Below are 27,223 nucleotides of genomic sequence, written 5' to 3'. Positions count from 1 at the left end.
CTCTTCATGGTCTCAGAGGTGCGGTGTGTGAGTCAAACAGAACTAAGCATCCCGAGTCAAGCACATCCCGGGCCGTGGCATGCGCGCAAGGACCAAGAAACACACTCCACACCAGAGTCTGCCGTGGGGTTAGTCGTCATTTTATTACGTGTCACCACCTTCACTTTGGTTCACCACAAATGGACGGATGTCGTACGGAGGGTGCCACGGGGCCACGGGGCTCCCTCTCGAGAGACTCGCCCGGGGGCCAGGGGGTCCCGAGTGGGGCCTGGGACGGGGCCGGCCATTCACTGCACACACACACACACAGATATATTTATGGAGCCTTATATTATACATCTTATATATAGAAAATATATATATTTATACTATACACAGGCAGTAACGCTGCGGGGCAGGGGCGCCTGGGCCAGGACGAGGGGGTGACGTCTTATCAACGCAGGGCAGGGACGGGCCGGACCGCCTGTCCGCCCTAAGGGGGGGGTGTTGTCCCTTTGACAATCTAAAGGGGGGTGGGCCAAGAGGGGGTGGGGGGGCCCTGAGGGGGACCAACTGGGGCTCTTGGTTACATGGAGGGAGCCTGGGACCCCCAGAATCGGTGAAAATCCAGAATCACTGGGAGGGGGGGAGGGGGAAGTGGCCGTCACAAGTGTCACCGGGCCCCAGGGCCCCTGCTCCCCCCGCTTGCCGCTTGTTCCCGCAGGCCCTGCAGCTGGAGCCCTGCGCGGATCCCGACCTCCCAGGAACCCTCTGCGCTTGGTGGGAGGAGGGAGCCCGGATTCTGCAGGAGGGGCGCACCCCGCCTTCTCTTAAGACAGGCTTGGGATGGGGAGGGGCGGGGCCAGGGGACGGGCGGGACCGGAGCGGGGCGGGGCCAGTGAGGGTGGGGCAGCATCAGAGACGGGGTCTCGCTCAGATCAGCGCCCCCACCCTGGACCTGGCCCCCCACCCTGTGGGGGTCTGGGGCGCTGGAGTAGCCGCTCACGTCCAGGGGCGGCTGGGCAGCGCCCGGGCTCCACCGCGGCTGTCCACTCCCCTCTGCCCTCTGGGGTCCCCGCATTCCCACCCACTTCCCGCCCCGGCACCGCCCCCCGGGACTCCCAGTGTCCCTTCCCTCGCGTCCCCACCTGTGAGCACCCCACACCCCTCCCTGAGCAGTCACGGCCGCCCCCCCAGCTCTGGGCCCGAGACGGACCTGGGGGGCAGCGGGTCACACTGGCCCACACTTCCGTGGCTCCCGACTGCGGGCACTCGGACCCTCCTTCCTGGCACTCGGCAGGTCCCGGGGTGCTGGCGAGGGGACCCCACATCTGCTCCTGTGCCCCTCCCCGTTCGGACAGCGCAGGACAAGGCCCAACTCTGCGGCCTTCACAGCCCTCCTACACCTGGAGGGGGGCCCAGCTGCACCCCCAGAGCCGCCCCGGGGGGATACTGAGTCCACCCACCGCACAGCTCACGGGGGGCTTTGTCTGATGCGGAGCCCCCCAGCTCTCTGCTCTGCCCGTGGAAGGTCTCAGGGGCTGCTCCACCCCCAGCCCTGGCTGGCCCTGGACAGCAAGCCTGGTCCTGCCCCTGCGTCCCTGGGTGGGGCGCCCCTCCCGAGGCCGGGCGGGGCGGGGGCCACGAGCAGCAGGAGAGGGAGCAGATGGAGGTGGGGGGCCCGGGCTGACAGGTTTGCAGCAGAGTCCGGGGGGGTCCTGTGGGCTGAACGCCCCCCAGCCCAGCCTCCCGGAGCGATGGCCATGGAGGGCCAGGGGAGCGAGGGGGCGCATGAGGACAGGAAACGAGGGCCAGTGTCCCCTGCAGCCAGGCCCACAGCCCGTCCCTGGCCCGTGGGCCACCCATCGGGACCCTAGAGGGGCGCAGTGAGTCCAGCAGGGGGCGCCCCCACCCACGCCCACAGTCACCCCGCCTGGCTCTGGCCACCCCAGGGCAGCCGCTGCCCCCCCCCACACGCACTTTGCTCTCAACCCGGGGGGCCCCCCAGGACAGCCCCAACACACCGAGGGGACGCACACACCCCAGGGGCCCGGCCGGACACACTCGCGCGCGCACACACACACAGGGAGCTGCCCGCTCCCTCCCGCGGCCCCCCAGCACCACGGGGCTGCCGGGGCGGGCGGGCAGGGGCGCTCAGTAGCCCTGGGACTGGTAGCCCTGTGGCTCGGCGTCAAAGGCCGGCTGCTGGTAGGTGCTGCCCATGCCGGCGGGCTCCGGCCCCGCGCTAGGCTCCACGTAGGGCGCGTAAGGCATGCTGGGGTCCTGGCTCGGGTCCATGTAGTCCTGGGAGAAGAGGGCCGAGTCGGCGCCGATCTGGTACCGCTGGAAGGCCAGCACGGCCTGGCCCGCCTGGACGGCCGGGGGCGAGGGCGGGGGGGGGGGGGGCGAGGGGGCGGTTAGGGGAGAGACAGACGAGAAGGCGGGTTAGTGGTTAGTGGTGGTTAGTCAAGCAACAGAGGGGCCCCGAGCCCCGGGGGAGGGGGCGGGGGACCCGAGCCTGGCCGGGGAGGACGCCCCCACCTCCAGGGTCCCGAAATCACCGGTCAGGGATGACCGCAGGAGGCCACCGACTCCAGAGGTCACACTCAGCTCCCACCTGGCCAGGCATCCTGCTAAAGTCTAGGCCAGGGTACCACATGCCAAGGTTCTCAGTGGCATTTCCTGAAACCCAACTCATAGCCGTCTGACTACATTCCGGCCAACGAGTATCCCAAAGTTCTCATGGGGGGGTGTGTGTGCACAGGACCTGATGTCTGGATGCAGGTGTGACAGCTGGTGCTCCGGCTGCCACTCTACGCCAAGAGGTACAAGCGTCAAATGGTGACCACGAGTGATTTCTGGAGCCCCTCGGCCGGCCCCACCAGACGACAGCCATGCTGGGGTGTCAGTATCACCCCCGCTACTAAAACACAAACAAAACCCTACTACTGGGGGGTTTCTGTCCTGAGCGGCTGAAACCTAATTCTGACTGGGACCCTCGGTCGGGCTGGGATACAGACCCCTGGAGCCAGGAGACTGAGCGAGCACACATGTGCTCTGTGTGTGTGTGTGTGTGTGTGTGTGTGTGTGTGTGTGTCGGGGTCCTTTCACAGCTGACCCTGACAAACCCACCCAGCCTGAACTTTTCCTTTCTGACCCGGGCGGTCTCGTGAACGTACCCGTCGCCCATACATAGGGGCCGCTCCCCCCCCCCCGTGTCTTGCCCCTGTTTTACTCTGTCATGTGTTTCGGTTTGGGGTCACACGCAGGGTGGTTAGAAGCTATTTCTGGGGACGAACAGGGATCCGCTGCGTCCCAGGAAGGGCCTTGGGACCCCTGCTCCCTCTCCAGCCCCCGCGGTGCTCCATGTTCACCGCCCGCTGCTGAGTCGTCTGCTCTCAACGGTCACCCAAAACTTGAGCCCGGGGCCTGGGGGACAGCTCACGGGGCAGGTGAGAGGACAAGCCTGACAGCAGCACCCTGAGGTCCTCAGTGCCAGCACCCACAGGCGTGATAAACTGTCAGGCGTGACGCACTCTCCACCAACACACACACACACACACACACACACACACACACGGGTGCCTACCCACAACATGAAACATCCCAGCGGCCCTGCTCTCCACGGGGGGCTGGTTCCAGGACCCCTCTCCCAAACTCACATCTATAGAGGTTCCATCTGGGGCTGGGGCTGAGCCCCCCGGAAGCTGGGGGGGGACCCAGGGGCCAAGCGAACCCACAGACTCTCACTTGAATCATCTGGGCCGCCCTGCTTGTTTTGTCTTGTGTTGGGCCCACAACCAGCCATGCTCGGGGCTTACTCCTGGCTCTGTGCTCAGGGATCACTCCTGGCTGTGCTATGGGGTGCCGGGGATCAAACCTGGGTCCACCACGTGCAAGGCCAGCGCCCTCCCCGCTATGCCATGGCTCTGGCCCCAGTCCTGTCTCTCATTCATTAAAGGTGCCTATACTGGACTCGGCAGTGCACGAGCCCCATCACCCGGGGAACGCTGGGCTTCTAGGCCCCGGAGAACCTTCTCCTGCCCCGGTTCCAGCCCGTGAGGGACAGTCAAACTCTTGAGAGCCCCGTGCTTGGAGCAGGGTCGGCCCGAGGTATGGAGAAGCGAGGCCGGGGGCAGGTGAGGGTTGATATGCAGACCTGAACCCAGTGGAGCATGTGTGTGGGGGGGAGGGAGGGGGCAGCACGGACCCTGATGAGCGCCCCGTGGGGCACAAACAAAGAGTGCTGGGCATTTGTCTTCCTAGAAAGCTCCGGAAGCCCTGAGGCTGGCTTCGCTTTGGACTCCTGGGCCGGGAGCAGGTGGGCAGTGGCTGGCGGAGACCCACAGACGCTGAGGGCCTGGGGGACATAATGCCCCCCTGGGACGTGACCCCCACTGCGCCGGCTCTGGCTCCGGCCTGGGAGGGGGCCTTGAGCTCCAGGCCCTGGCACCAGCTCCGGGCCCCCCAGCCACCCAGCTACCCCGGGTCGGGGGTCAGGGGAGGCTGGGGCGTCCTGCTCAGAGGTCAGGGACCCCCGTCTCTCGGGCACTACTGTCCCTCCCGCTAGGCACTCCCCCAGGTGGAAGCATCTTGCCTCGGTCTGCTCCGCGGACTCTGTGCTCACGACCCCCGGCAGGGCGTGGCTCGAGGGGCCTGAGGTGGGCACCATCCCCTCCTTCCTCCGCCCTGCAGAGCCCCGGACAGAGCACTGGCCTTCAGGACAGGCCACGTGAAAATGCCTCCCCAGAGCAGAGCCCCTCGGCCGCACCCCGAGAGGATGAATGAAGGAATGAGCCAATGAGTGAACCAACAAGGCACCCACATTTATTGAGCGAGTCTGTGCCAAGCGCTGTGCCAGCCTCCGTCCCCCAGGTACTGCAGCCCCCAAGGGGCCGGGCCAGCGGCATTCCCCAGGCCTGCGGCCGCTGGACACCCAGCGGGGACTGGTCACATTGTATCTCTGGCGCGGACCCGGCAGGGCCCCCTGCGAGCCACCAGGCTTTGCCCCACCCCGCCCCCCGCCTCATTCGTCACTGGGCACAGAGCAGCTGCTCAATAAACGTTTCCTGTACAGTCAGACACGGGTGAATGGAGCAGGGGGCCCATGAGGGGGTGCGCGGCTCAGCCGCGGGTGCAGCGGGCAGGCAGCAGCTAGGGCTGCGCGGAGGCGGGGAACAGCGTGCTGTACTCCTCCTGGAAGGCAAGCTCCTTGTATCTGCGCACGGCCAGGGCCGCGGTCAGGCTCTGCCGGGAGAGAGCAGGGGTGAAGCCAGGCCGCGGCGGGCAGAGCGAGCGGCAGGGAGGCCGGCCTCCGTGATTGGCTCGGGCACCTGTCAGTTGGGTCCTTCAGCCCCGCCCCTGGAGTCCAGGCGCCCAATCACCCATCAGAGACCTCACAAGCCCCACCTCCATTGGTCACTAAGCTCCTCCCTCTAGGGCTGGGCGGGGCTGGATCTTACTTGCGGGGGTACCTTTCCTTACCAGGGTCCTGAGGTCCCCCTAGGACACCTGGTCCTTTCTTCCTGCCCTGGCTCATAGATAAGGAGAGCTGGGGGCACTGGGGGTGGGACCTGGCCAGTCTGTTGGGTCCTAAAACAAACTCCAGCTTCCCATAGTGAGAAAGTGCAGGGCCATTGAAGAAACGGTCACATCGGGGCCACCAAAAGGAAGGGCTGCAGCGAGGTCAACGCACTGACTTCAGGCCTTGCTGGCAGGAGCTCTGAGTTCCAACACCGCGGGGGGGTCCCCCCCACCTCCACCTGAGTGTGGGCCCTAACCCAAAACAAAACCAAAAGAGAAAAAAAGTGCCCCAGGGCCAAGGGGGAGGGCACACGCCTGGCTCTTGGGTCCCATTTCCTGCGACACCTGAGCCCCAACACTGCTGGGTGTGGCTCCGATAGAAAGAATTCTTTTTTTTTTTTGCTTTTTGGGTCACACCTGGCGATGCACAGGGGTTACTCCTGGCTCTGCACTCAGGAATCACCCCTGGCGGTGCTCAGAGGACCATATGGGATGCTGGGAATTGAACCCCGGTCGGCCGTGTGCAAGGCTAATGCCCTACCCACTGTATTATCGAACCAGCCCAGAATTATTTTTTTTTTTCCTTTTGGGTCACACTGGCGATGCACAGGGGTCACTCCTGGGTCTAAACTCAGGAATTACCCCTGGCGGTGCTCAGGGGACCATATGGGATGCTGGGAATCGAAGCCGGGTCAGCGGCGTGCAAGGCAAATGCCCTACCCTCTGTGTTATCACTCCAGCCCCCCAAGAATTCTCATATTTTAAATTTTCATTCAAGTCTTGGGACCACACCCGGCGGTGCGCAGAGCTTCCTCCTGGCTCTGTGCTCAGGGATCAATCCCGGTGGGGTTCAGAGGACCATAAGGAGTATCGGGGATCAAATCGGGGTCGGCCACGTGCAAGGCAAGTGCATTAGCCCCTGGACTACCTCAGGGGCTCCTGGATTGATATGTTAAGTCACCCAGGGCAGGTGTCGGAGTTGGGGGTCAGGATGAGGGACCCCAACCTGCTGAGCAAGGAGGAGTCTAAGATCCAGCGGAGGGAAGAGCCGGCCACAAAGGGTTACCCAGAGTCACTCTCTCTCTCTCTCTCTCTCTCTCTCTCTCTGCTCAGACACTGGCTTCATAGGAACGTGGACGCCTCAGCTCGGAGGGTCCCCTCATCCCGCCCATGTGGTGGGTGCACACACCCCACGCAGCTCCCCCCGCCCCGTCCCTGCCTGCACCCCACCTCACCTCAACCCAGCCTCTGCTGGCAGAGGCGGTGCCCCCTGGATATCGGGGTCTGGGCGCCTTCCAGCCTCGGAAACTCGGAGCCCGACCTTCCCGACTGGGCCTCAGAGAGCTCATCTGAGCAAGGGGCTGGGGGTGTGTCTCTGGGAGTGTGTGGGGGTGTGTGTGCGCACATGTGTGTGTCCGTAACAGTGGGAGCGGGCGTGTGGCTGTGATTGTGACAGGCATGTTGTCTCTGTGTTCAAGACTGGGGGTGGTCAGGTGTATTTGCGTGCCCGTGGGAGATGCATGTATGTGTGAGACCGTGCAGGGTGCCTCTGTGTGTGTGTGTATACATGTGACCGTGGGATGTGCACATATGTGCACTTGACTGTGGGGGATCTTTGTGTGTGTGTGTGTGTGTGTGCATATGACCATGGGGATGCATGTGTGTGTGTGAGACTGTGCAGGGTGCCTGTGTGTGTGTGTCTATATATATATGTGACCATGGGATGTGCACATATGTGCACTTGACTGTGGGGGATGTTTGTGTGTGTGTGCACATGACCATGGGGATGCATGTGTGTGCATGTGACCGTGAGGGATGCATTTGTGTGAGGGTACATGTATATGTGCACGTGTATGTGTCCATAACTTTGGGAGGGGGTGTGTATGTTGCCTGGGAGAACGCATGTGTGTGTGAGAGGGATGCATGTGATAGTGGGGGGGTACACGTGTGTATGTGTGACTGTGGGAAGATGCACATGTGACCATGGGGCTGTGTGTGTTTGTGTGTGACTGTGGGGAATTGCAAGTGCGTGACCACAGGGACGTGTGTGTGTGTGTGTGTGTGTGTGTGCAGGACCCTCTGAGGCACTGTGCCCGTGGCGCTACTCACCCAGGTGAAGATGGAGAAGAAGGAGAAGGCGATGGCAGCCCGGGCGGCGTCAGTGCCCTCGTTGAGCGGGTTGTCCTCGGGCTTGGAGACCTGCCACTGGTTGGCCAGGAAGCAGAAGCCCACGAACCAGAAGAAGGCCCAGAAGGCTGGAGTCCCCGGACAGGAGAGCTGGGGTCACAGGGCGTTCCCACGCTCCCAGCCCAGAGAGGGGGCCTGAGGGGGGCTCCTGGGGCCTGGGGGGGCGCAGAGGCAGGGCCGGAGGCTCCCTGGGAAGGACCTCCAGGGTGCAGGGGCAGGATGGAGGGAGAGAGGCCGCAGCCAAATAGCCAAACACCACCTCCCCCCGCATTACTGCCTCTGGGACACAGGACCCCCCACCTCTGACTGCAGCCCCCGGAGGCCCCGGCAGCAGCGGGAAGAAGGCAGCTCCAGCGTGGGGTCCCAGCCTGGACTCTTACTGCGCTTCCACCCAGCACCCCGAGGTCAGCGAGGTCCTCCGGGAACCCTGGGCTGCTCGCGGCAGGGCGGAGAGAGCAGCTCTGCAGGGATGTGCAGGGCGCAAGGGGGCCTCGACTCCCACACACACTGTCGGAGGAACCCAGGGCTCCACAGACCTGGGACCCTTCCCTGCTCGGGGCCTGGGGCCGTGGCAAGCCTGCACCCAACCCCAACCCCACCTGAGGGCATAAGTCAGGGGGCGGGGGCAGCTGGCCGCACCCCAGGTCCCAGCCCCGCACGGGGAGACGGGCACTGCCCCGCCTTGTCTGCCCCGCGAGGCTCAAGGCCTCCCGAGGTGGGGCTGCGGCTGCCCGCAACCCGGCAGCGGGCCAGGGGCTCACCCGATACGCCGATGTCCGACAGGACGGCCTTCTTGCGGTCCTTGACGCTGCTGATCTGCGGGAAGTAGACGTCCAGCGCCAGGTAGAGCAGGCAGGTGAGGAAGGCCAGCACGCCCACCGTCACGCCGTAGCTGCAGGCGCTGGGGTTGCGGTTGTAGATGCAGAACTCCTCGCCCTCCTGGTTGCTGTTGAGGTAACCCTCGTTCACGATGGAGCCGAACACCACGATGGCAAAAACCTGCAGGGGTGGGCGGGGCTGAGTGCGGGCGCTGGGGGGCGGGGCCTGGACCGAGGGCGGGGCAGAGGGGTGGGGCCTAGACGGAGGGCGGGCCGAGTCAAGGGGGCGGAGCCTGGACGAGGGCGGGGCTGAGCAGAGGGGCGGGGCCTGGACAAAGGGCGGGGCCTAAACTGAGGGGGCTGAGTCAAGGGGGCGGGGCTTGGGTGAGGGCGGGGCTGAGCCAAGGGGCGGGGCTGAGAAAGGAGGCGGATCCCAGGGCAGGGCCGAGCAAGGAGCCCCGCCCCTAGCCAGCTGGGGCGGGGCCAAACCCATATACAAATATGTGCGTACACATATACACAAGCCGCATATGACAGGGACGAATGAAGATGTTACTGGCGCCCGCTCGAGCAACTCGAAGATCAACGGGATGACAAGTGATACAAGCCACGAAAGCACATACACACATATACACACCACAAAATACACATACATGTACAGACACACCACAAACCATATACACATACACCACAGAACACATACAGACACACCACAAAAACAGATATACACATACATCACACACATGCACATACTTACACTCACATATACAGCACACACATACACATCTACACTCCCCCTCCCCTTGCAGCCTCACCCCCGACCCCTCACGCCCACAGCCAGCCGAGTGCCAGGGCAGCTCCCACACAGCACAGAGGAGGGGGCAGCTCATGTGGGGTCCGCCGGGGCCTGACCAGACGTGGCCCCCAGCCAGATCTCTGTAGGCCAGAGCTGGGCCCCAGGAGGCGCCTCTCAGGCCCGCCCACCCCCTGCTGTGAGCCCCGGGCTGCCGGGGGTCCCGGGGCCCAGTACAGGCTGCCACGTGCCCGGCCGCCTCTGCTGTGGCTGCAGCTGGTCCTGGGGACCCCCCCCAGGAGGCAGCAAAAGCCACCCTGAGGCCGCGACAGGCTTCTGCAGCCCCCACAAAGGCTCTTGGGGAGGGTCTGTGCCCCTCGGCCCCAGGAAGGGATGGCTCGCTGGGAGCACTGGGCAGACTCCTGCCCCCACAGTCGGGGACAGCCAATGTCCACTGGGGGCCGAGCAGGAGCTCCAGCCCGGGACCCCAAGCCCCCAGGGTCCTGCTTCCCTCCGCCCCCTGAAACAGAGCAGCCCCCCCACCCCCCGCCCCCGCTCTGCTCCTCAGCCTCCCTCCTGCCCCTGCAGGCGCTGGAAGCGGAAATGACACAGAGTCGGTGACATCACTCAGCCCAGCGTGGGGCTGCTACAGCCGCCGTGCCCGGGGGTGACGCGCTCGGGGTGTGCGGTGACAGGTGCGACATCACTCCTCCCTGCGCGGGCCGAGCTCGGATCCCCCAAAGAGTCTTCTGTTCACGGGGTGTGTGGGGCCATGTGGCGCCGGGGGCGGAACCCGGGGCTCCGCGTGCCAAGTACCGCGCTCAGCCCTTCTTGCGCGTGCCCCATGGCCCAGATCCGCCAGGCCCCATCACACGCCTCCCATGCTGCTGTGTGGCCTCGGGCCTGCGACTTGCCATCTCTGCGCCCACATGCGGGTCTCGCCTGAAGCGCTCGGGAGGAGACCACTTTCCCCTCCAGGGGGGCCGGCATGGGGGGGGCACCCTCGCCAAAGCAGGCGGGAGGGGACGAGGCAGGGGCAGGTGGGCAGAAGCAGGAACCAGCCGGGCGGGCTGAGCGGAGAGGACAGGCGGGAGCACTGCAGACAGAGGAAGTGCCGAGATGAGGCCCCAAAGGGTGAGGCCAGGAGGCCGGCCCCGTCCCCCACGGCCTTGGGGTGACTTGCGAAGGCCAGGCCTGCGGGGACACCAGGCAGGGATACCAGGCGCCCACAGAGACGCCAGCCCCGGGGGCCCCTGGGCAACCGGGAACCAGAAGAACCAGATTCTGTGCCGGGCTGGGGGAGCACCCCACCCCCGTCAGCCAAGACGAGATCCGAGTCAGTCGCAGCCAGCAGCCGCCCGAGACAGCGCCCCCCACCCCCCACCCCCCACCCCGGGGCCCTCCTGCGTCCCGTCCCTCCAAGGGACAGTTCCAGGGGCCCGAGCAACGGGACAGCAGGTAGGATGCGGGCCCTGCACCGGCCGACCCGGGTCGATCCCCGGCACCCCGTATGGTCCCCTGCCAGGAGTGCTCCCTGAGCACTGCCGGGTGAGGCCCCAAAACAACACAGAAAAAGTTCTGGAACGCCAAGCCCCACACATGGGGCAGGGGGTGGGGGGGTGGTCAGTCCCGGAAAAGGGCCACCCCCAGGGCAGGGCCGCCTGCCTGCACCCTCGCTCTTCTGGGAGGGAGTCACACGGCCGAGGGCTGAGTCAGGCCCGAGCCCACCCCCACCCCTTGACACACGGTCACGTGAGGACACGTGATGGGCACGGGCGCTGCGAGGTTTCCTGAGGAACCTCGGCTGGGCAGGGCAGGAGGGGGGCTCCCCACGTGTGTCTCTGCCCCGCGCCTCGAACCCGGTTCTGTAGCCTGGACTGCGCCTGCCAGGGAGGAGAGTGAGTGGGGGGGGTAAGGGGGGGAGGACCAGCTTCCCAGGAGCAGAAAGGGGACACTGAGGCCACAGTCCAGTCGCCCCTTAACCCTCGAAGTGCCAGGGACTGAGTCATTTGGGGACGCGGTTTTGTTGGGGTTCCTGAAGCAGCCCTGAGTGGCCCCCGGCCCCAAGGCCCCTCCGCAGGGCCCTCCCGGGGTGCCCACTGAACTGCTCGACCACATTCAAGACCTTCAAGGGAGGGGGGAATCTGGACTCACTCTCCCGAGGGAGAAACCACAGCACCCGGCTGGCGCCGGAACGTGAGGGTGCAGCCGCCAACCCGCCACTGCTCCCCTCGGCGGCCGGTTCTTCCGCTCCGGGTGCCAAGCCCGGCTCCCTCGCCGGGCTGCCATCTGCCCTGCCGCCCCCTCGCGCCGCCTCCCTCCCGGCCGGCCCGGGGAAACGCCCAGGAGAGCGTCCAAGCCCTCCGTGGAGGCTGGACCCCCACCCTCAGATGAGGGGGCCGGAGTGATGGCACAGCAGGGAAGGCGTTCGCCTTGCGCGCGGCCGACCCAGGTTCAATCCCCGGCATCCCCTAGGGTCCCCCGAGCACCACCAGGGGTGATTCCTGAGTGCAGAGCCAGGAGGAACCCCTGAACCTCGCCGGGTGTGACCCAAAAAGCCCAACAAAACAGAACAAAACAAAAACCCAAAGATGGAAGATTCTCGCTGCAAATAAACACAAACGGAAAAGCCCCAAAGACACCGACCCAGCAACGGGCGGGCGGGCGGGCGGCACCTGGACACCTCCCTCTGGCCGGTGCAGGAGGGGGTGCACGGGCCTCCTGCTGCCAGGATAACCCCAGCACTGCGCCCAGGAACCCTCGTCACGCGCCTCGCGGTTAAGGCACCACGCTGGGTCACCCGAGTGACTCCGAGGAGACACTGGGCAAGACCCACCCCCCCGCCGAAGAGCAAACATAAGGGGCTGCCCCCGCCCCAGTAATGCTCAGCTGGGGTGCAGGTCCCCACGGCCCCCAGGTTGCCCCCACCCCCCCCAGCCTCACACCCACTGGCCCCCAGGAGCCCACCTTCATTTCTTTTGGTTTGGGGGCCACACCCAGCAGTGCTCAGGGCTTGCTCCCGGCTCTGTGCTCAGGGATCACACCTGGTGGGGGTGCCGGGGATGGAAACTGGGGAGGCTACACGCAGGGCAAACGCCCTCCCCGCTGCGTGATCGCTCCGGCCGCCGTCCCGAGCCCTTGGCACGCCACAGGGGACGCCACACACCAGTCTCCCCTCCCCTGCCCACGGCCAGCCGCTCTCCGGGGAGGCCAGAAATGCCACGAGAAGCAGGTCCCTTTCGTACGCCCTCCGTGGGTCCCCGCCCTGCAGGGACCTGCCAGCCAACAGCAGTCAGGGCTGGGGGACTGCGAGTGGACGCCAGCCAGCCTCCTCCATCAGATGGGGACACCGAGGCACAGGGTGCCCACAGGGAGGGCACAGTGCTCCCAGCAGACTCCCCCTCCAAGCCGCCTTGCCCTGTCCACGCCAAGAGCTGTTGTTTTGTTTTGTTTTGTTTTTTTGCTTTTTGGGTCTCACCCGGCGATGCTCAGGGGTTACTCCTGGCTCTGCACTCAGGAATTACTCCTAGCGGTGCTCGGGAGACCATATGGGATGCTGGGAATCGAACCCAGGTCGGCCGCGTGCAAGGCAAATGCCCTACCCACTATGCTCCAGTCCCTTGTTTTGTTTTCTTTTTTTTCACTTTTTGGGTCACACCCGGCGATGCTCAGGGGTTACTCCTGGCCATGAATTCAGGAATTACTCCTGGCGGTGCTTGGGGGACCTATGGGATGCTGGGAATCGAACCCGGGTTGGCCACGTGCAAGGCAAATGCCCTCCCCGCTGTGCTATGGCTCACGCCCCCAAGAGCTGGCCCTGGCCCCCTTGGGGGCAGCGGTCACAGGGCAGCCCCCGGACTCCTGTGGGACACGGGAGCAGAGGGGCGCCCAAACAGCATCTGACAAGACCCAGGGGGTCCTGGAACTTGCTTTGGGGGCTCCCAGGCCTGGGATTCGGGTACTTAGGAGGCAGACCGGGAGGAGCCCGGAAGTTTGATCAAAAATGATCTTTGTTGGTGGGGAGGGTGTTCGCCTTGCATGCAGCCAAGCCGGGTTCGATTCCCAGCACCCCACAGGGTCCCCTGAGCACTGCCAGAAGTGATTCCTGAGTGCATGGCCAGGAGGAACCCCTGAGCATCGCCAGTTGTGACCCAAAAATCAAAAAAAAAAAAAGATCTTTGACAAACGGGCGGAGGTCAACCCTATACTCAGAGTGGGAGCCCTGAACCCCCCCCCAAAGCGTCTGGAGATCGGGGGGCCAGTCTCAGCTAGGATCTGTGGATCTAAAGCCGGGAAAGTACATCCGGGTCACCTGGGCCCCATCGGCTCCCCTCCTCCCTGGCCCACACCCCTCCCCGCCTGCCACACCCGCCCCAAGGCAGGTACTCACAGTCTCACAGTGAGTGTCTCAATACCCTCCGCCCTCCGCCCTCCGGAAGAGCCGGGGCCACCCAGGGCTTTATCAAACGCCAAAAGTGTCTTTATTGGTCCAAACAGCCCCCTGAAGCCACCACCTTGCCGGCAGATGGCAGATTAACCCTTCGCAGCGGCGGGGGGTGGGGGGCACAGTATCTCCCAAAACGGGAGATAATGCTCTATGAGTCCAAGCAAAACAAAAACCAAGCTTACTATTCAGTTTTTGTGCCCCCCCACACCCAACAGTGCTCAGGGCTTACTCCTGGCTCTGTGCTCTGGGGTCACTCCTGGTGGGGCAGGGGGGGGGGCCTGTGGGGCTCTGGGGGTGGAACGCGGTCAGCCACGGGCAAGATAAGCACCTTTCCCCATTGTATACTCTGGCTCCGGCCCCCAAACCCACTTTCTCGAAGGTTCTTATCAGGCGGGGGGAGGGGGGCTGTGCAGGGAGGGGGATGCGGGGTGGGCAGAGCAGGGGAGTGGGAAGCGGGTTCCAGCCTTAATCATCTCTCAACAATAAACCTGAGTTGGAAAGGGGGGTCCCCCCGCCTGGGAGCTCACACAGGGCACTGTCAGGGAGGGCTCAGGGGGGCAGCAAGTGGAGGGGGCCCCCAAGAGGACCCTGAACCTCCCCCACCCGGGAATACCGGGACTTCAAATTCTTCCCGCACTGGGGCAGCGCACGGGGGCATGAAGCCACCACAGGCCCCCATCCCCGACTCCAGGTGGACCCTCCTGCTCCTCCGCCCCAGTTAGCGAGACCACCTCAGCGTCCCGCCACCTCCTCCAGGAAGCCCTGATTCCCACGGAGGGGAGGGCCCCCCTCATCCCTGTCCCCCCCACCCCCTGCCACAGCCCCGGGGACGCGTCTCACCCGGCCCCTGGGCTAAGGACGGGCCAGGGCACTACGTCACGCTCTCTGGGGGCAGCTGCTGAGAGCAGATGAAGGAAGCACCCCACAAACGTGGGCTCCCCGCCCAGGGCCCCCGGCCGCCCTGTGGGGAGGCCCCCCACAGCCCCACCCCGCCAGGGGCCACAGGGAGGGTCTCTCTAAGGAGCTGGAACCTGCTCAGAACTATGGCTCTGGGGTGTCCCTGGAAGGGCCAGGCCGAGCGGCCCGGGGGGACCCGTGCGCCCAAGGGGCGTCTCAGCGCGCCCCTTCTCCACCCGCGGGGGGCATCCGAGAAAAGGGCTCAAGCCGGCCCCTTTTAGACAAAGGAAAGGGAGGCCAAGGGGAATAGCCAGGCTCCCCCCGGCAAACCCCTAAGGCGACCCCAACCCCGACAAACACGGGGCAGGAGCCCCCCCCCCCCCCCCCCCCGCCAGGTGCCAGGGAGCCTGAGGCTGGCTCGGGGGTGCCCGCTGCTCCCCAGTCCAGGCCCCGGGCGTGAGCCAGCACAGGCCGGAAACGACACACCAGAAATCCCCCCCGGGGTCCCGGCCCCCCCGCGCACCCCAGAGCCCCCGGGGTGCTGCCCGCCACCTGCACTCGGGGGTCCGGGCCCTCGCCCGCCCCACCTGTCCCCGCCGCAGCCGGGCCCAGCGCCCCGCGGCTCTCCCCGCCCCCCAGGCGTCCAGGTGTGGGGGGTGGTCACGACGCAGGCTCGCGAGGCGCCCACCCACGGCGGCGCCTCCCGGCGCCCTCTGAGTGGGGAAACTGAGGCACGGGCGCAGAGGCCCCCCGGCACCTCCCCGGGGATGACTCGGGGCGGCTCCCGGCCCAAGGTCACGCGTCTCGGGGCCGCCAGGTAACCGGCTCGGCGCAGCCTCCCGTCGGCCCGGCGAGGCCAGGAGCGGCCGGACCCCCGCACCCCGCGGCCCGCGCCCCCGCACCCCGCACCCCGCGGGCGGCATGGGTCTTCGGCGCCCCCCGCCCGGAGGCCGCGCGCCGGGGCTGCGTCCCCGCGGCGCCGAGGTCACGGGGCGGGGGGAGGGCGCGGCGGCCCGGGGGTGCGCGGAGAGCTCCGGGGGCCGCGGCCGGGGTGCGGGGCGGGGGGCGCAAACCCGAGGGGCGCGGGGGGCTCCGCGTGCGGCCGCCGGGCCCGCAGCCCGCTGCTTACCCAGGACACGAAGCGCAGGATGGTGTGCGGCTGCCGGAGCAGCGCGTGGGGGTCGAAGGCGCCCCCGGCTTTGCCGGCTCCGTACGCACCCCCTTCCATCGTGCTGCACCCGCACGGCGCCCCCCGCTCGGCGCGCGCCCCTGCCCCTGCGCGTGCGCGGCGCCCCCGCCCCCTCCCGCTGCGCCTCCCCGGCCTGCCGCCAGGGGGCGCCCGCGCGCGCGGCGGGCTCGGGGCGGGGAGGGGCCGCGGGGGCGCTGGGCACGCGCTGGGCGGGGGGTCCCAGGGAGGGTTCTCAGGAGGGAGGGAATGAATGAACCGGCCCCCGAAAAGCTCACCCCAGCGCAGACCCCGCTCCCCCCGCCTAGGGCAGCCCCAGCCTGCCCACCTTGCGCTGACGCTAACGTCATAGGAGGTTTTTTTTTCAGTGTTACTTTATTTATTTTTTAATTTTGGTTGAAACACCGTGACAGCAGTTACACAGTTTTTGGGTTAAGTCTCAGTCGTACAATGATGAAACACCTGACCCTTCACCAGTGCACATTTTCCACCACCGAAAACCCCAGTATATCCCCATTCCATACCCTCCCCCATGTCTTACGAGTTTTTAAAATCGCATTATTGGGGTGCAGAGGGTAACGCGCTTGCCTGGGTCATGGCTGATCCTGGCACCCCTGGTACCCTGAGAGCCCTGTCAGGGGACATCCCTGAGCTCTGATCTGAGTAAGACCTGAGCACCGCAGCGGGTAGCCCAGGAACCAAAATAATAATAATAATAATAATAATAATAATAATAATAATAAAATTTAAAATGCAAATCGTATTACTAATGAGATAATATGATTTGCAATCGTGCCGTCCTGTTTGGGGACTACACTTGGCGGTGCTCAGGGCTTTCCCCATAGCTCTGTGCTCAGGGGTCACCCTTGGCCCTGCGCCCAGGAGCCCCCATACGTGGGAACCCACCTCATGCCGGATAGGCCCCTTTCTCGCTGTACTGTCTCGCAGGCCTATTGGGCTGGTTTCTATTTATGAAACTTCCTTCTTAACCTCCGACCCCATCTTATCACGGTCCTTCCCTTTCCCTGATTCACTCTGGAGGTGATGAATTGATTATTGTTCTCCCCAAAGTTTTGGGGTGGGCGTTTTTATTTGTTTTGTTTGGAGGCCTGTGCACAGGAGTACCTGGCTCTGTGCTCAGGGTCAATCCTGGTGGGGGTTGGGGGGCCATCTGGGTGTCGGGGATAGAACCAGGCTTGGCCGGGTCCAAGGCAAGCCACTTACTGCACTATCTCTCTGCCCCCAATTTATTTTTTTGGCTTTTTGGGTCACACCCAGCTGTGCACAGGGGTTCCTCCTGGCTCTGCACTCAGGAATTACTCCTGGCAGTGCTGGGGGACCATATGGGATGCTGGGAATCGAACCTGTGTCGGCCGCGTGCAAGGCAAACGCCCTACCCGCTGTGCTATCGCTCCAGCCCCCTCTGCCCCCAATTTTGTTCAGCCTGTAAGCCAGCCTGGGGCCGAGACAGCTCTTAGCCGATGCCCACCCTGAGTTCCATTTTGGTTGCTTCATTTTCCCTTTTGGGTCATGCTGACAGTGCTCAGGGATCCCTCCCGGGGGGAATCTGTAGACCAGCTGGGGTCGGCAGGATCTGGGTTGGCTGTGTGCAAGGCCTTTCGCCATTGTACTACCACTCAGACCCTGGAATTTTATTGGTTATTTTTGGATAGACCCAACTGTGTTCAAGGTTTACTCCTGGCTCTGTGCTCAGAGCTTACTCTTGACAGTGCTCAGGAGAACCACATGTGGTCCCAGGGACTGAACCAGAGTGCCAGCATGGAAGGCAAGTGTCTCACCAGTAATGAGCTCTTTAGCTCCTTCCTTGAGCTTTATTTATATTTTTTAAAAATTTTTGCTTTTTGGGTCGTACCTGGCGATGCACAGGGGTTACTTCTGGCTCTGCACTCAGGAATTACTCCTGGCGGTGCTCAGGGTACCCTATGGGATACTGGGAGTCAAACCCGGGTCGGCCGTGTGCAAGGCAAACGCCCTACCCCGCTGTGCTATTGCTCCAGCCCCTGAGCTTGATTTATGTTTAATTTTTTTGCTTGCTTTTGTTTGAGGGCCACACCTGGCGGTGCTCAGGGATTACTCCAGGCTCCACACTCAGGAATCACTCCTTGCAGTGCTCGGCAGACCATATGGGGTACCAGGGATCGAACTTGGGTTGGCCGCATGCAGGGCAAACACTCTACCCACTGTTCTATTTCTCCAGCCCCTGAGCTTCATTTTGAGTGAAGATTCTGGCTAGAGGCTCTATAGGTATCACCCCCACTTAGAACAGCATCCTGGAAGCATGTGGCCGCATTTGTGGCTTCAGGACATCTCATTCTCTAAGCCACTGATGTACCAGGAGTAGCGCACCATATTTGATGGGGTGTAAAGTAAAAGGCAATCTCGAGGGAGCTGGATAGCACAGCAGGTAGGGCGTTTGCCTTGCACGCGACCGACCTGGGTCCGATTCCTGGCATCCCATATGGTCCCCTGAGCACCACCGGGGGTAATTCCTGAGTGCAGAGCCAGGAGTAACCCCTGAGCATCGCCAGGTGTGACCCAAAAAGAAAAAAAAAGGCAATCTCGATAAAATATATATATATGTATATATTATGGACTGGAGCGATAGTACGGTGGGTAGGGTGTTTGCCTTGCACGAGGCCAACCTGGGTTCGATTCCCAGCATCCCATATGGTCCCCTGAGCACCACCAGGAGTGATTCCTGAGTGCAGAGCCAGGAGTAACCCCTGTGCATCGCCGAGTGTGACCCAAAAAGCAAAAAATATATATATATATTAGCACACAAAGCTCAACCTGTAACAACATGTTAGTAATTTCTTACATAAGAGCCTAATGTCTCCAGGGTGAGATATAATAATCTTCACAGACTTTCCTCTGAGAAAACTCTTTTGGATCATATTTATTGGATTATTCATAACAAGCAATGCAAAATAAATTATTTAGGATCTGCCTTTGGGGCAGGCTTGGGTGGTGGTGGGAAAAAAAAGAAAATAATGGTGGTGGCAAGGTGTACTGTTGGTGTTGGAATATTGAATAATAAATTTATTGCGAACAACTCTATAAAAAAATTAAATTAATGGGGCTGGAGCAATAGCACAGCGGGTAGGGCATTTGCCTTGCACGCAGCCAACCTGGGTTCGATTCCCAGCATCCCATATGGTCCCCTGAGCACTGCCAGGAGTAATTCCTGAGTGCAGAGCCAGGAGTAACCCCTGTGCATCGCTGGGTGTGACCCAAAAAGCAAAAAAAAAAAAAAAAGCATAAAATAATAAAATTAACAACAACAGCAAGAAGGACAGCAACCAGGAGGCCAGAAAGTTATTCACTAGCAAGAGTTTAAGGCCCAGCTCGATCCCAAATGGACACACGCTTCTCTAAGGAAAATCCCACGTGTGTGATGTTTAGAATCGTTAGCCACCAGGGGTATGCACATTAGAGTTAGAGTAAAGGACTCCCCCACACCTGTTAAAATAGCTCAAGTCTTTGCTTTTAACTTGACAATGTCAAGTGTGAGTGAGAATTCAGCAGGACTTGCAGGGGGAGCCCAAAGCGGTCCGGCCACCTGGGGGGACGGGTCAGCAGCTCCTCGTAATGTTTGCTCCCGTTGCTCTTCAAAACCCGGCAGGCCCTAGAGGCAGGTAAAGTTTGCTCACACACCAAACCCAGTCCAGAGAAGTTTCTTGCTGTTTGATTTGGAGTAGCCGATCTTTGAAACGAGCCAAACCCTTCCAGGGGCCGGAGCAACAGCACAGCGGGGAGGGTGTTTGTTTGCCTTGCACGGGGTTAGGTTCCCAGCATCCCATAGAGTCCCCCGAGCACTGCCAGGAGTAATTCCTGAGTGCATGAGCCGAGAGTAACCTCTGAGCATCGCCAGGTGTGACCCAAAAAGCGCTCCTGGAGCTGGGCGGCGTGGATACCTAAGGGGTGCCCCACCCTCGGGTGACTCCTGAGCCCAGACTGGGTGCAGCCGCCCTGTACTGCTGAGTGTGACCCAAATACTAAAAAAATATAGAAGACAAAACCAAACCAAATAAATCCTTGTTACAACTATTGCAGAAGGGGTGATTTTCCACGGTGTATCAAGGATACGTCTCTTTGGCTGCTTCTGGCTTTGGAGAAAGACCCGCTGGTGCTCAGGGACCACGCCTGGCCCTGTGCTCGGGGCTCACTCCGAACTCTCTGCTTGGGGGTTGTTCCTGGCAGTGCTCAGGGAACCATGTGGTGCCAGGGACTGCAGCCAGGCCTCCCCTGCCCGGCCTTTGAGCCATCTGCCCTCATAGAGTCATGCTAAACTCCTCCCCTCCTTCCCTTCTTGGTGCTTCTCGTTGAGGGGGTGACTGGAAGTTTTTCATAAGCCTGAATGCGGTGTTTGCATAGTGCAGGGTGGGGCGGGGGTGTTGCACTATGGGTGTATGTTGCCACACCCAGAGGTGCTCAGGGCTTATTCCTGGTTCTGCACTCAGAAATCACTCCTGGCAGGCTTGGGGGACCATATGGGGCTCTGGGGATCAAACCTGCATCAGCCGTTGCAAGGCAAGTCCCCACCCTCTGTACTGTCGCTCTGGTCCTGACACACACACACACACACACACACACACACACACACACACACATAGACGCACACACACACATATATATACATATATATCACTTATATCACTCGTAGTCCGATAATCTTCGATTTCCTCTAGTGGGTGCCAGTAACATCTCCATTTGTCCCTGTCGCGAGCTAGTGTAGCCCAATGATACCTGCTTGCTCCAGGTACAGAAAGAGCCTCAAATCATTCATTCAGAGATTTGACAAAGAAATCTGACCATCTAGTTGGAGGGCGGCCACGAGGTCTTCTGACGTCCCGTGGAATCCAGTCTGTAACAGCTCTAGTCCAATGGTCATCTCTGAATATATATATGTATGTATATATATATGTATATATATATATATTGCTTTTTGGGTCACACCCGGCAATGCACAGGGGTCACTCCTGCCTCTGCACTCAGGAATTATCCCTGGCGGTGCTCAGGGGACCATATGGAATAATGCTGAGAATCGAACACGGGTCAGCCACATGCAAGGCAAATGCCCTACCTGCTGTGCTCCAGACCCCTGATATATATTTTTTAACTAGAGAGAAAAGTTTGCAATCATAAGGGACCGCAGACAAGTGAATAGCATTTATTATTCAGTGACTATCTAATTGAAGACCACCAGACACGAGGCTTTGTGCTAAATCTGGGAGCCTAAGAATTTACAGACCGCCCCTAACCTTCTAGGCACCAAAGTTAGATAACAGTAGTCAGTTAAGGCTCAGAAAGACTGGTGGTGGTTGGGGCTGGAGCGATAGCACAGCGGGGAGGATGTTTGCTTTGCACACGGCAGACACGGGTTCGATTCCCAGCATGCCATAGGATTCCCTGAGCACCGCCAGGCGTGAGTCCTGAGTGCATGAGCCAGGAGTAACCCCTGTGCATCGCTGGGTGGGACCATCCCCCCCAAAAAAAGAAAAAAAGACTGGTGGTGAGGCATATATTTTTTTCAGATGTGAACTTTTAATTTTTTTTGCTTTTTTTTTTTTTTCTCTTTGGGTCACACCCAGCGATGCACAGGGGTTACTCCTGGCTCTGCACTCAGGAATTACTCCTGGTGGTGCTCAGGGGACCCTATGGGATGCTTGGATTCGAACCCGGGTCGGCCGCATGCAAGGCAAACGCCCTCCCCGCTGTGCTATCACTCCAGCCCCTTAATTAATTTTTTCTTTTTGGCTTTTGGGTCTCACCCAGTGATGCTCAGGGGTTCCCTCTGGCTCATGCTACTCAGGACTCACTCCTAGCAGTGCTCAGGGACACTATGGGATGTGGAACCCAAGTCGGCCATGTGCAAGGCAAACGCCGTCCCCACTGTACTACCACTCCGGTCCCCACATGTGGACTTTTGGGGGTCCTCCTTCCCCTGGTCACTGTGAGACCTTTGGCCATACCCTCACAGCCGGCTTCCTCCGTCCGTGGAAACCTGGACTAATGGGTGTGTGGGCCCGAGGATTACTGTCAGGATTAGACAGATTGCTCAGGTAGCCGGCCTAGAATAGCGCCGGCTGTGAATGGGTTTAGTAAGTGTCTCAGCTGCCCATCCTGGCGGCTCTCATGGTAGGAACTCGCCGGCAGGGAGGGTCTTTTTTTTTCTAGAAACACTGGCTACAACTGGTAGAGAGAGCTAGAGCCAGCACAGGACCAGCCCTGGTTTAATTCCCAGCCACACACCATCCCGCGTGTGGCCCCAAACTCTCCCCCCCTGAAATGCAAATGGTGAGTGGGGTTCCCAGCTTCCCGCAAACCTCTCCTTTAGGGGCTGGAGCGACAGCACAGCGGGGAGGGCGTTTGCCCTGCACTCGGCCCGAGCAGGGTCCAATTGATTTCCAGCATCCCATAGGGGTCCCCTGAGCACTGCCAGGAGTAATTCCTGAGTGCAGAGCCAGGAGGAACCCCTGTGCATTGCCAGGTGTGACCCAAAAAGCCAAAAAAAAAAAACCCACAACCCTCTCTCTCCTTTACCCCGTTTCTACCCAATGATGGCAACATTCTCCTCCTACTTCTGCGTTTGCATCTGCTTTGGCTGCATGCAAGCTGGGAGCTCTCTGGCCCGGTTCCCAGGACGCGCTCCTCCCTGTGGCGGCTCCTCTGTCGCCCCCTAGAGGCCGCTTTGGAATCAAGGGGAGGTTCCAGGTTGCAGCGGGGCAGGGGTGGGGGGTGGGGTGAGTTGGGGGGCGGGGGGTGTCCTGGGGTGTCAGGTGCATTCATTTCACCCAGGCAGCTTCAGAAACAAGATTCGTCGGGGCGCAACCGGACAGAGCACAGTGTTGGCTGTCTTCAGCGACGCGTCCCTGACCCAGCAGCCCGTTTTGTTAAGGGAAAGTGGCTCTGCAGGGCTTGTTCGGAATGAACATCAGGAAGGAGCCAGGCTGCAGAGAGAGGGTGCAGGCAAGGGACCGGGCTGCAGAGAGAAGATGCAGGCAAGGGACCGGGCTGCAGAGAGAGGGTGCAGGCAAGGTCACCTTCCTTTGGGGCGGGACTCTGAGGCGCTGACTGAGATCAGTAGGGAAATTCCAGACGGACTGGTTTAAGATTCCCTCCCAGCTGTGAGCACTCCTGTGTTCACTGCAGCTCTGTGGACAGGAGGCAGGAAGTGGAAGCAACTTAAAAAATCCAGCGATGGGGGGCTGGAGCGATAGCACAGCGGGGAGGGCGTTTGTCATGCACGCGGCTGACCCGGGTTCGATTCCCAGCATCCCATAGGGTCCCCTGAGCACTGCCAGGAGTAATTCCTGAGTTCAGAGGCAGGAGTGACCCCTGTGCATTGCTGGGTGTGACCCAAAAAGAAAAAAAATCCAGCGACGGACTGGAGACATAGCATGAGGGTGAAGGCGGTGAGTGTTCCAAACTGGCCCGTATTCGATTCCTGGCACCACCAGGAGTGACCCCCGAGCTCAAAGCCAGGAGGAAGCCCTGAGCATGGCCAAATACGGCCCCCAAACTAACACGCAGATAAATAAGAACCCAAGCTTTCATGGTACAATACTACTCAAGCATAGGAAAAGAAGAAATTGGACCAGAGAGAGAGAGAGTATGGGGGGTTTCAGGCTCTTGTCTGGCATGAGGTCAACCTGGGCTTGATCCTGAGCACTAACTACATACAGTTCCTGAAGCACTACAGGGAGTGAGCCCTGAGCACCGCCAGGTGTGGCCCCAAACCCAACTCACACACCCGCCAAAAAAAAAAAAATTGCCTTCTTGAGCGAGGCAGAAACAATGCAGTGAGGTTCAGAGACTTTGCCTCCGCACAAATGTGTCCCCATCACACGATTAGCAAGGACCCCTAAAGTGTCCTGTTAAGATTGTTGTGCATTTCTGGATTGTGGGCCTGGACCCCGGCACACAGGGCAACAGGGGAAAGGAAGGAGGAAAAAACAGAACCTTCCCGGGGTCAGAGTGATGGCACAGTGGGGAGGGCGTTTGCCTAGCATGTGGCTGACCCGGGTTCGATTCCCAGCATCCCATAGGGTCCCCTGAGCACCGCCAGGAGTAATTCCTGAGTGCAGAGCCAGGAGGAACCCCTGAGCATCACCGGGTGTGACCCAAAAAGCAAAAAAAAAAAAAAAAAAGCCAGAACCTCCCCATCCCCAAGACTGCCGCAAACCCAGGTCCCCAGCACTCCGCTGAAATGCCCTTCCCACTGTACTATGCTCCAGCCCCCTTCGGGGACATTCTGATGCAGAGAGACTTGTCCCTCATACCCTTGGGTTGTGTGGGGGCAGGGGAAGGTTGGGCCACCTCTGCAGGTGCTATTCCAGGCCTGTGTGCTTGGGGACTCTATGTGGAACCAGGGTATGTGGGGTGCAGGGCCGGAGCCTTACCTGCTATGCTGTTTCGCCAACCCCTGATTTCTTTTCTTTTTTTCTTTCTGTTTTTTTTTGGGGGGTGTGGACCACACCTAGCAATGCTCAGGGCTTCCTCCTGGCTCTGCACTCAGGAATCACTCCTGGAAGTGCTCGGGGTATCCTGTGAGATGCCGGGGATTGAACCTGGGTTGGCCACATGCAGGGTAACCCCCCTACCCGCTGGACTATTGCTCCAGCTCTGATTTTGCTCTGGCCCTGTTTTCCATGTCAAGAACAGAATTGAGCTTGAAGAACTGTCTGAAGATGCCACCTGCCCCCTCCATCTGCCCAAAGGGCTCCAAAAAGGATCCACAGGGTGCCAGAGCAATAGCACAGTGGGGAGGGCGTTGTCTCTCAGGCAGCGGACCAGGGAGCCCCACCGTGAATAATTCCTGAGTGTAGATTCAGGAGTAAGCCCTGATCATGCAGGGCGTGGCCCCTAAAAAAGCATATACAGCCTGTAACAACACATGACCCCCCCAATAAAAAAACACCCTATATAGCTATGAAGTCATTATCTGCCAACCTACCTAATTCTGTTGAACTGACTGCCTCCTATTTCCCCGCACGGAAATATCCTTCAAAGAATACAGAACGTCTCACCCCAAAATATGCCTCATTGACATAAGAATTATTTTGAGCTGGAGGCAATTAAGAAGTAGGAAAAGCTCCTTTTACCCGCCCCCTCTATGGCTAAAGACAGAGCAGGCATCTTCCTTCCTTAGAGATTTTTGGAGCAGAGGTTCCCGAATTATCTGACCTACCACCCCCTTTGCAGGAAGAATAATCACTCAGCACCCCCTCAACCCCCCCCCTTCTGTACGGGAACAGTCACCCCAGCCCCCACTGCACCTGCTGCTGTTGCCACAATGATTCATTACAGAACCCCTAGGGGGCGCTGTGGAGCGCTGTCGCCTCACTTTAGGAGATGTCAGTTCTAGAACCTTCCTGGGGGGGCTGGGGAATGTGATTCAGCAATAGAACTCTTTGCCCTGCCTATGTGAGGCCCTGCGCTAAATTCCCAGTACTGAGAAGATTTTTAAGTCTTAAGGAATAACTGCATGCAAGGATGCCAGGGTGCGATTCCTGGCACTGCGTGTGGTTCCCTGGGCACTGCTGGATGAGCCTCCTTCCACCAAAAATAATTTTTTTTTCTTTTTGAGTCACACCCGGCGATGCACAGGGGTTCCTCCTGGCTCCACACTCAGGAATTACTCCTGGCAGTGCTCAGGGGACCATATGAGCTGCTGGGATTCGAACCTGGGTCGTCCTCGTGCAAGGCAAACGCCCTACCCCCTGTGCTCCAGCCCCCCACCAAAAATTTTATTTATTTATTTATTTTTTATTTTTTGCTTTTTGGGTCACACCCGGCGATGCACAGGGGCCACTCCTTTCTCTACACTTGGGAATTACTCCTGGCGGTGCTTAGGGGACCATATGGGATGCTGGAATTCGAACCCGGGTCCACCGCATGCAAGGCAAACGCCCTACCCGCTGTGCTATCGCTCCAGCTCCCCCACCAAAAATTTTTTTAAAAAATTAAAAAAAAATTCACTTGGGGCCGTAGAGATAGTACAGGGTTAAGTCGCTTACCTCCATCTCATGGATCCAGATCTGAACCCAGATCTGAACACCACCTCCTTGAGTACTGCTGGGTGTGACTCCAAAGCAAACAAACAAACAACATAAAACCATTTTGGGGGGCTGGAGCTATACCACCGTGGGTAGGGTGTTTGCCCTGCACATGGCCGACCCGGGTTTGATACCGGCATCCCATATGGTCCCCTGAGCACCGCCAGGAGTAAATCCTGAGTGCATGAGCCAGGAGTGACACCTGTGCAATGCTGGGTGTGACCCAAAAAGAAAAAAAGAAGAAACTTAAAAAAAAAAAAACAGGGGCTGGAGCAATAGCACAGTGGGGAGGACGTTTGCTTTGCACTCGGCCAACCCGAGTTCGATTCCCAGCATCCCATATGGTCCCCTGAGCACCGCCAGGAGTAATTCCTGAGTGTAGAGCCAGGTGTGACCCAAAAAGCAAAAGAAAAAAAAATTGGGGGGGAGGCATAGGCAGTCAGGATCAAACCTGGATCATTCAAGCCCAAAGAAAGTCCTCTACCTGCGCTGCTGTTCCCGGCCACAGTGATTTGACATTTTTTTCCTTTTTTTTGGGGGGGGGTCACATCTGGCGATGCTCAGGGGTTCCTCCTGGCTCTGCACTCAGGAATTACTCCTGGCAGTGCCTGGGGGACCCTATGGGATGCCGGGAATCAAACCCAGGTTGGCCCCATGCAAGGCAAACGCCCTCCCCGCTGTGCTATCGCTGGCCCCGTGATGTAACATCTGTACAGAGAACAGGTGGGGGCCTGGTTGCTCGGCTCCGTCCTGGCTGACTGCAGTTTCTCCTTAGGGTGTGTGCCTCTGGGCTCTTCTCTGAGAAGCGTCTCTGCATCTACAGGCCACGACCCCCCCTCCCCTTATTAAACAGAAACCTGACAGGGACCAAGGCGATAGGAAGCAGGTGCTGTCCCACGCACAAAGATGACCTGGGTTGGATCCTGGCTCCCGATAGGGTCCCCCGAGTCCCAACAGGAGTGGCCCCTGACCCCTGAGCCAGGAGCAAGTCCTGAGCACATTCGGTGTGGCCCCCAAACAAAAATAAATACCTGAGGGTATTCCTGGGACACACACACACACACACACACACACACACACACACACACACACACACACACCACTGCTCTTCATTAGCTTATCAAAATGAATGAGTATTGGGACGAGAGCGGTAGTACAGTGGGAAGGGCATTTTCCTCTCACATAGCCGACCTGGGTTCGATCCCCGGCATCCCATATGGTCCCCTGACCACCGCCAGGAGTAATTCCTGAGTGCACGAGCCAGAAGTAACCCTTGTGCATTGCCGGGAGTGACCCAAAAAGCAAAAACATAAA

The 27,223-nt window shown here is 60.4% G+C and overlaps 1 protein-coding gene across 2 annotated transcripts; it reads right to left on the bottom strand.

Moving 5' to 3' along the window:
* Positions 1-119: 119 nt before the first annotated feature.
* SYNGR1 (synaptogyrin 1) lies at positions 120-15,930 on the bottom strand. 2 transcript variants are annotated; one of them, XM_055141169.1, is made up of 4 exons: positions 15,774-15,930; positions 8,451-8,688; positions 7,612-7,757; positions 120-2,349 (listed from the first exon to the last, which is right to left on the bottom strand). In XM_055141169.1, the coding sequence occupies exons 1-4, from the start codon at positions 15,870-15,872 to the stop codon at positions 2,134-2,136; spliced, it is 699 nt and encodes a 232-aa protein (XP_054997144.1). In that variant the 5' UTR covers positions 15,873-15,930; the 3' UTR covers positions 120-2,133. The 2 variants fall into 2 exon arrangements, with proteins under 2 accessions (XP_054997144.1, XP_054997146.1); XM_055141171.1 differs by lacking the exon at positions 120-2,349 and adding an exon at positions 4,785-5,226.
* Positions 15,931-27,223: the final 11,293 nt, after the last annotated feature.

Source organism: Sorex araneus, chromosome 6, assembly GCF_027595985.1.
Source record: "Sorex araneus isolate mSorAra2 chromosome 6, mSorAra2.pri, whole genome shotgun sequence".
Classification (NCBI taxonomy): Eukaryota; Metazoa; Chordata; class Mammalia; order Eulipotyphla; family Soricidae; genus Sorex; species Sorex araneus.
Note: the sequence above shows the minus strand (reverse complement) of the source record. Positions and strands in the feature narration are given on the sequence as shown.

Excerpts from the sequence above, each read along its gene's own strand:
- SYNGR1 (XM_055141169.1), bottom strand. The coding sequence starts at position 15,872 with ATGGAAGGGGGTGCGTACGGAGCCGGCAAAGCCGGGGGCGCCTTCGAC. Across the intron at positions 8,689-15,773 it reads TCCTGCGCTTCGTGTCCTGG|GTTTTTGCCATCGTGGTGTT; the intron begins GTAAGCAGCGGG and ends CCACCCCTGCAG. Across the intron at positions 2,350-7,611 it reads TCTTCTCCATCTTCACCTGG|GCGGGCCAGGCCGTGCTGGC; the intron begins GTGAGTAGCGCC and ends CCGGCCGTCCAG.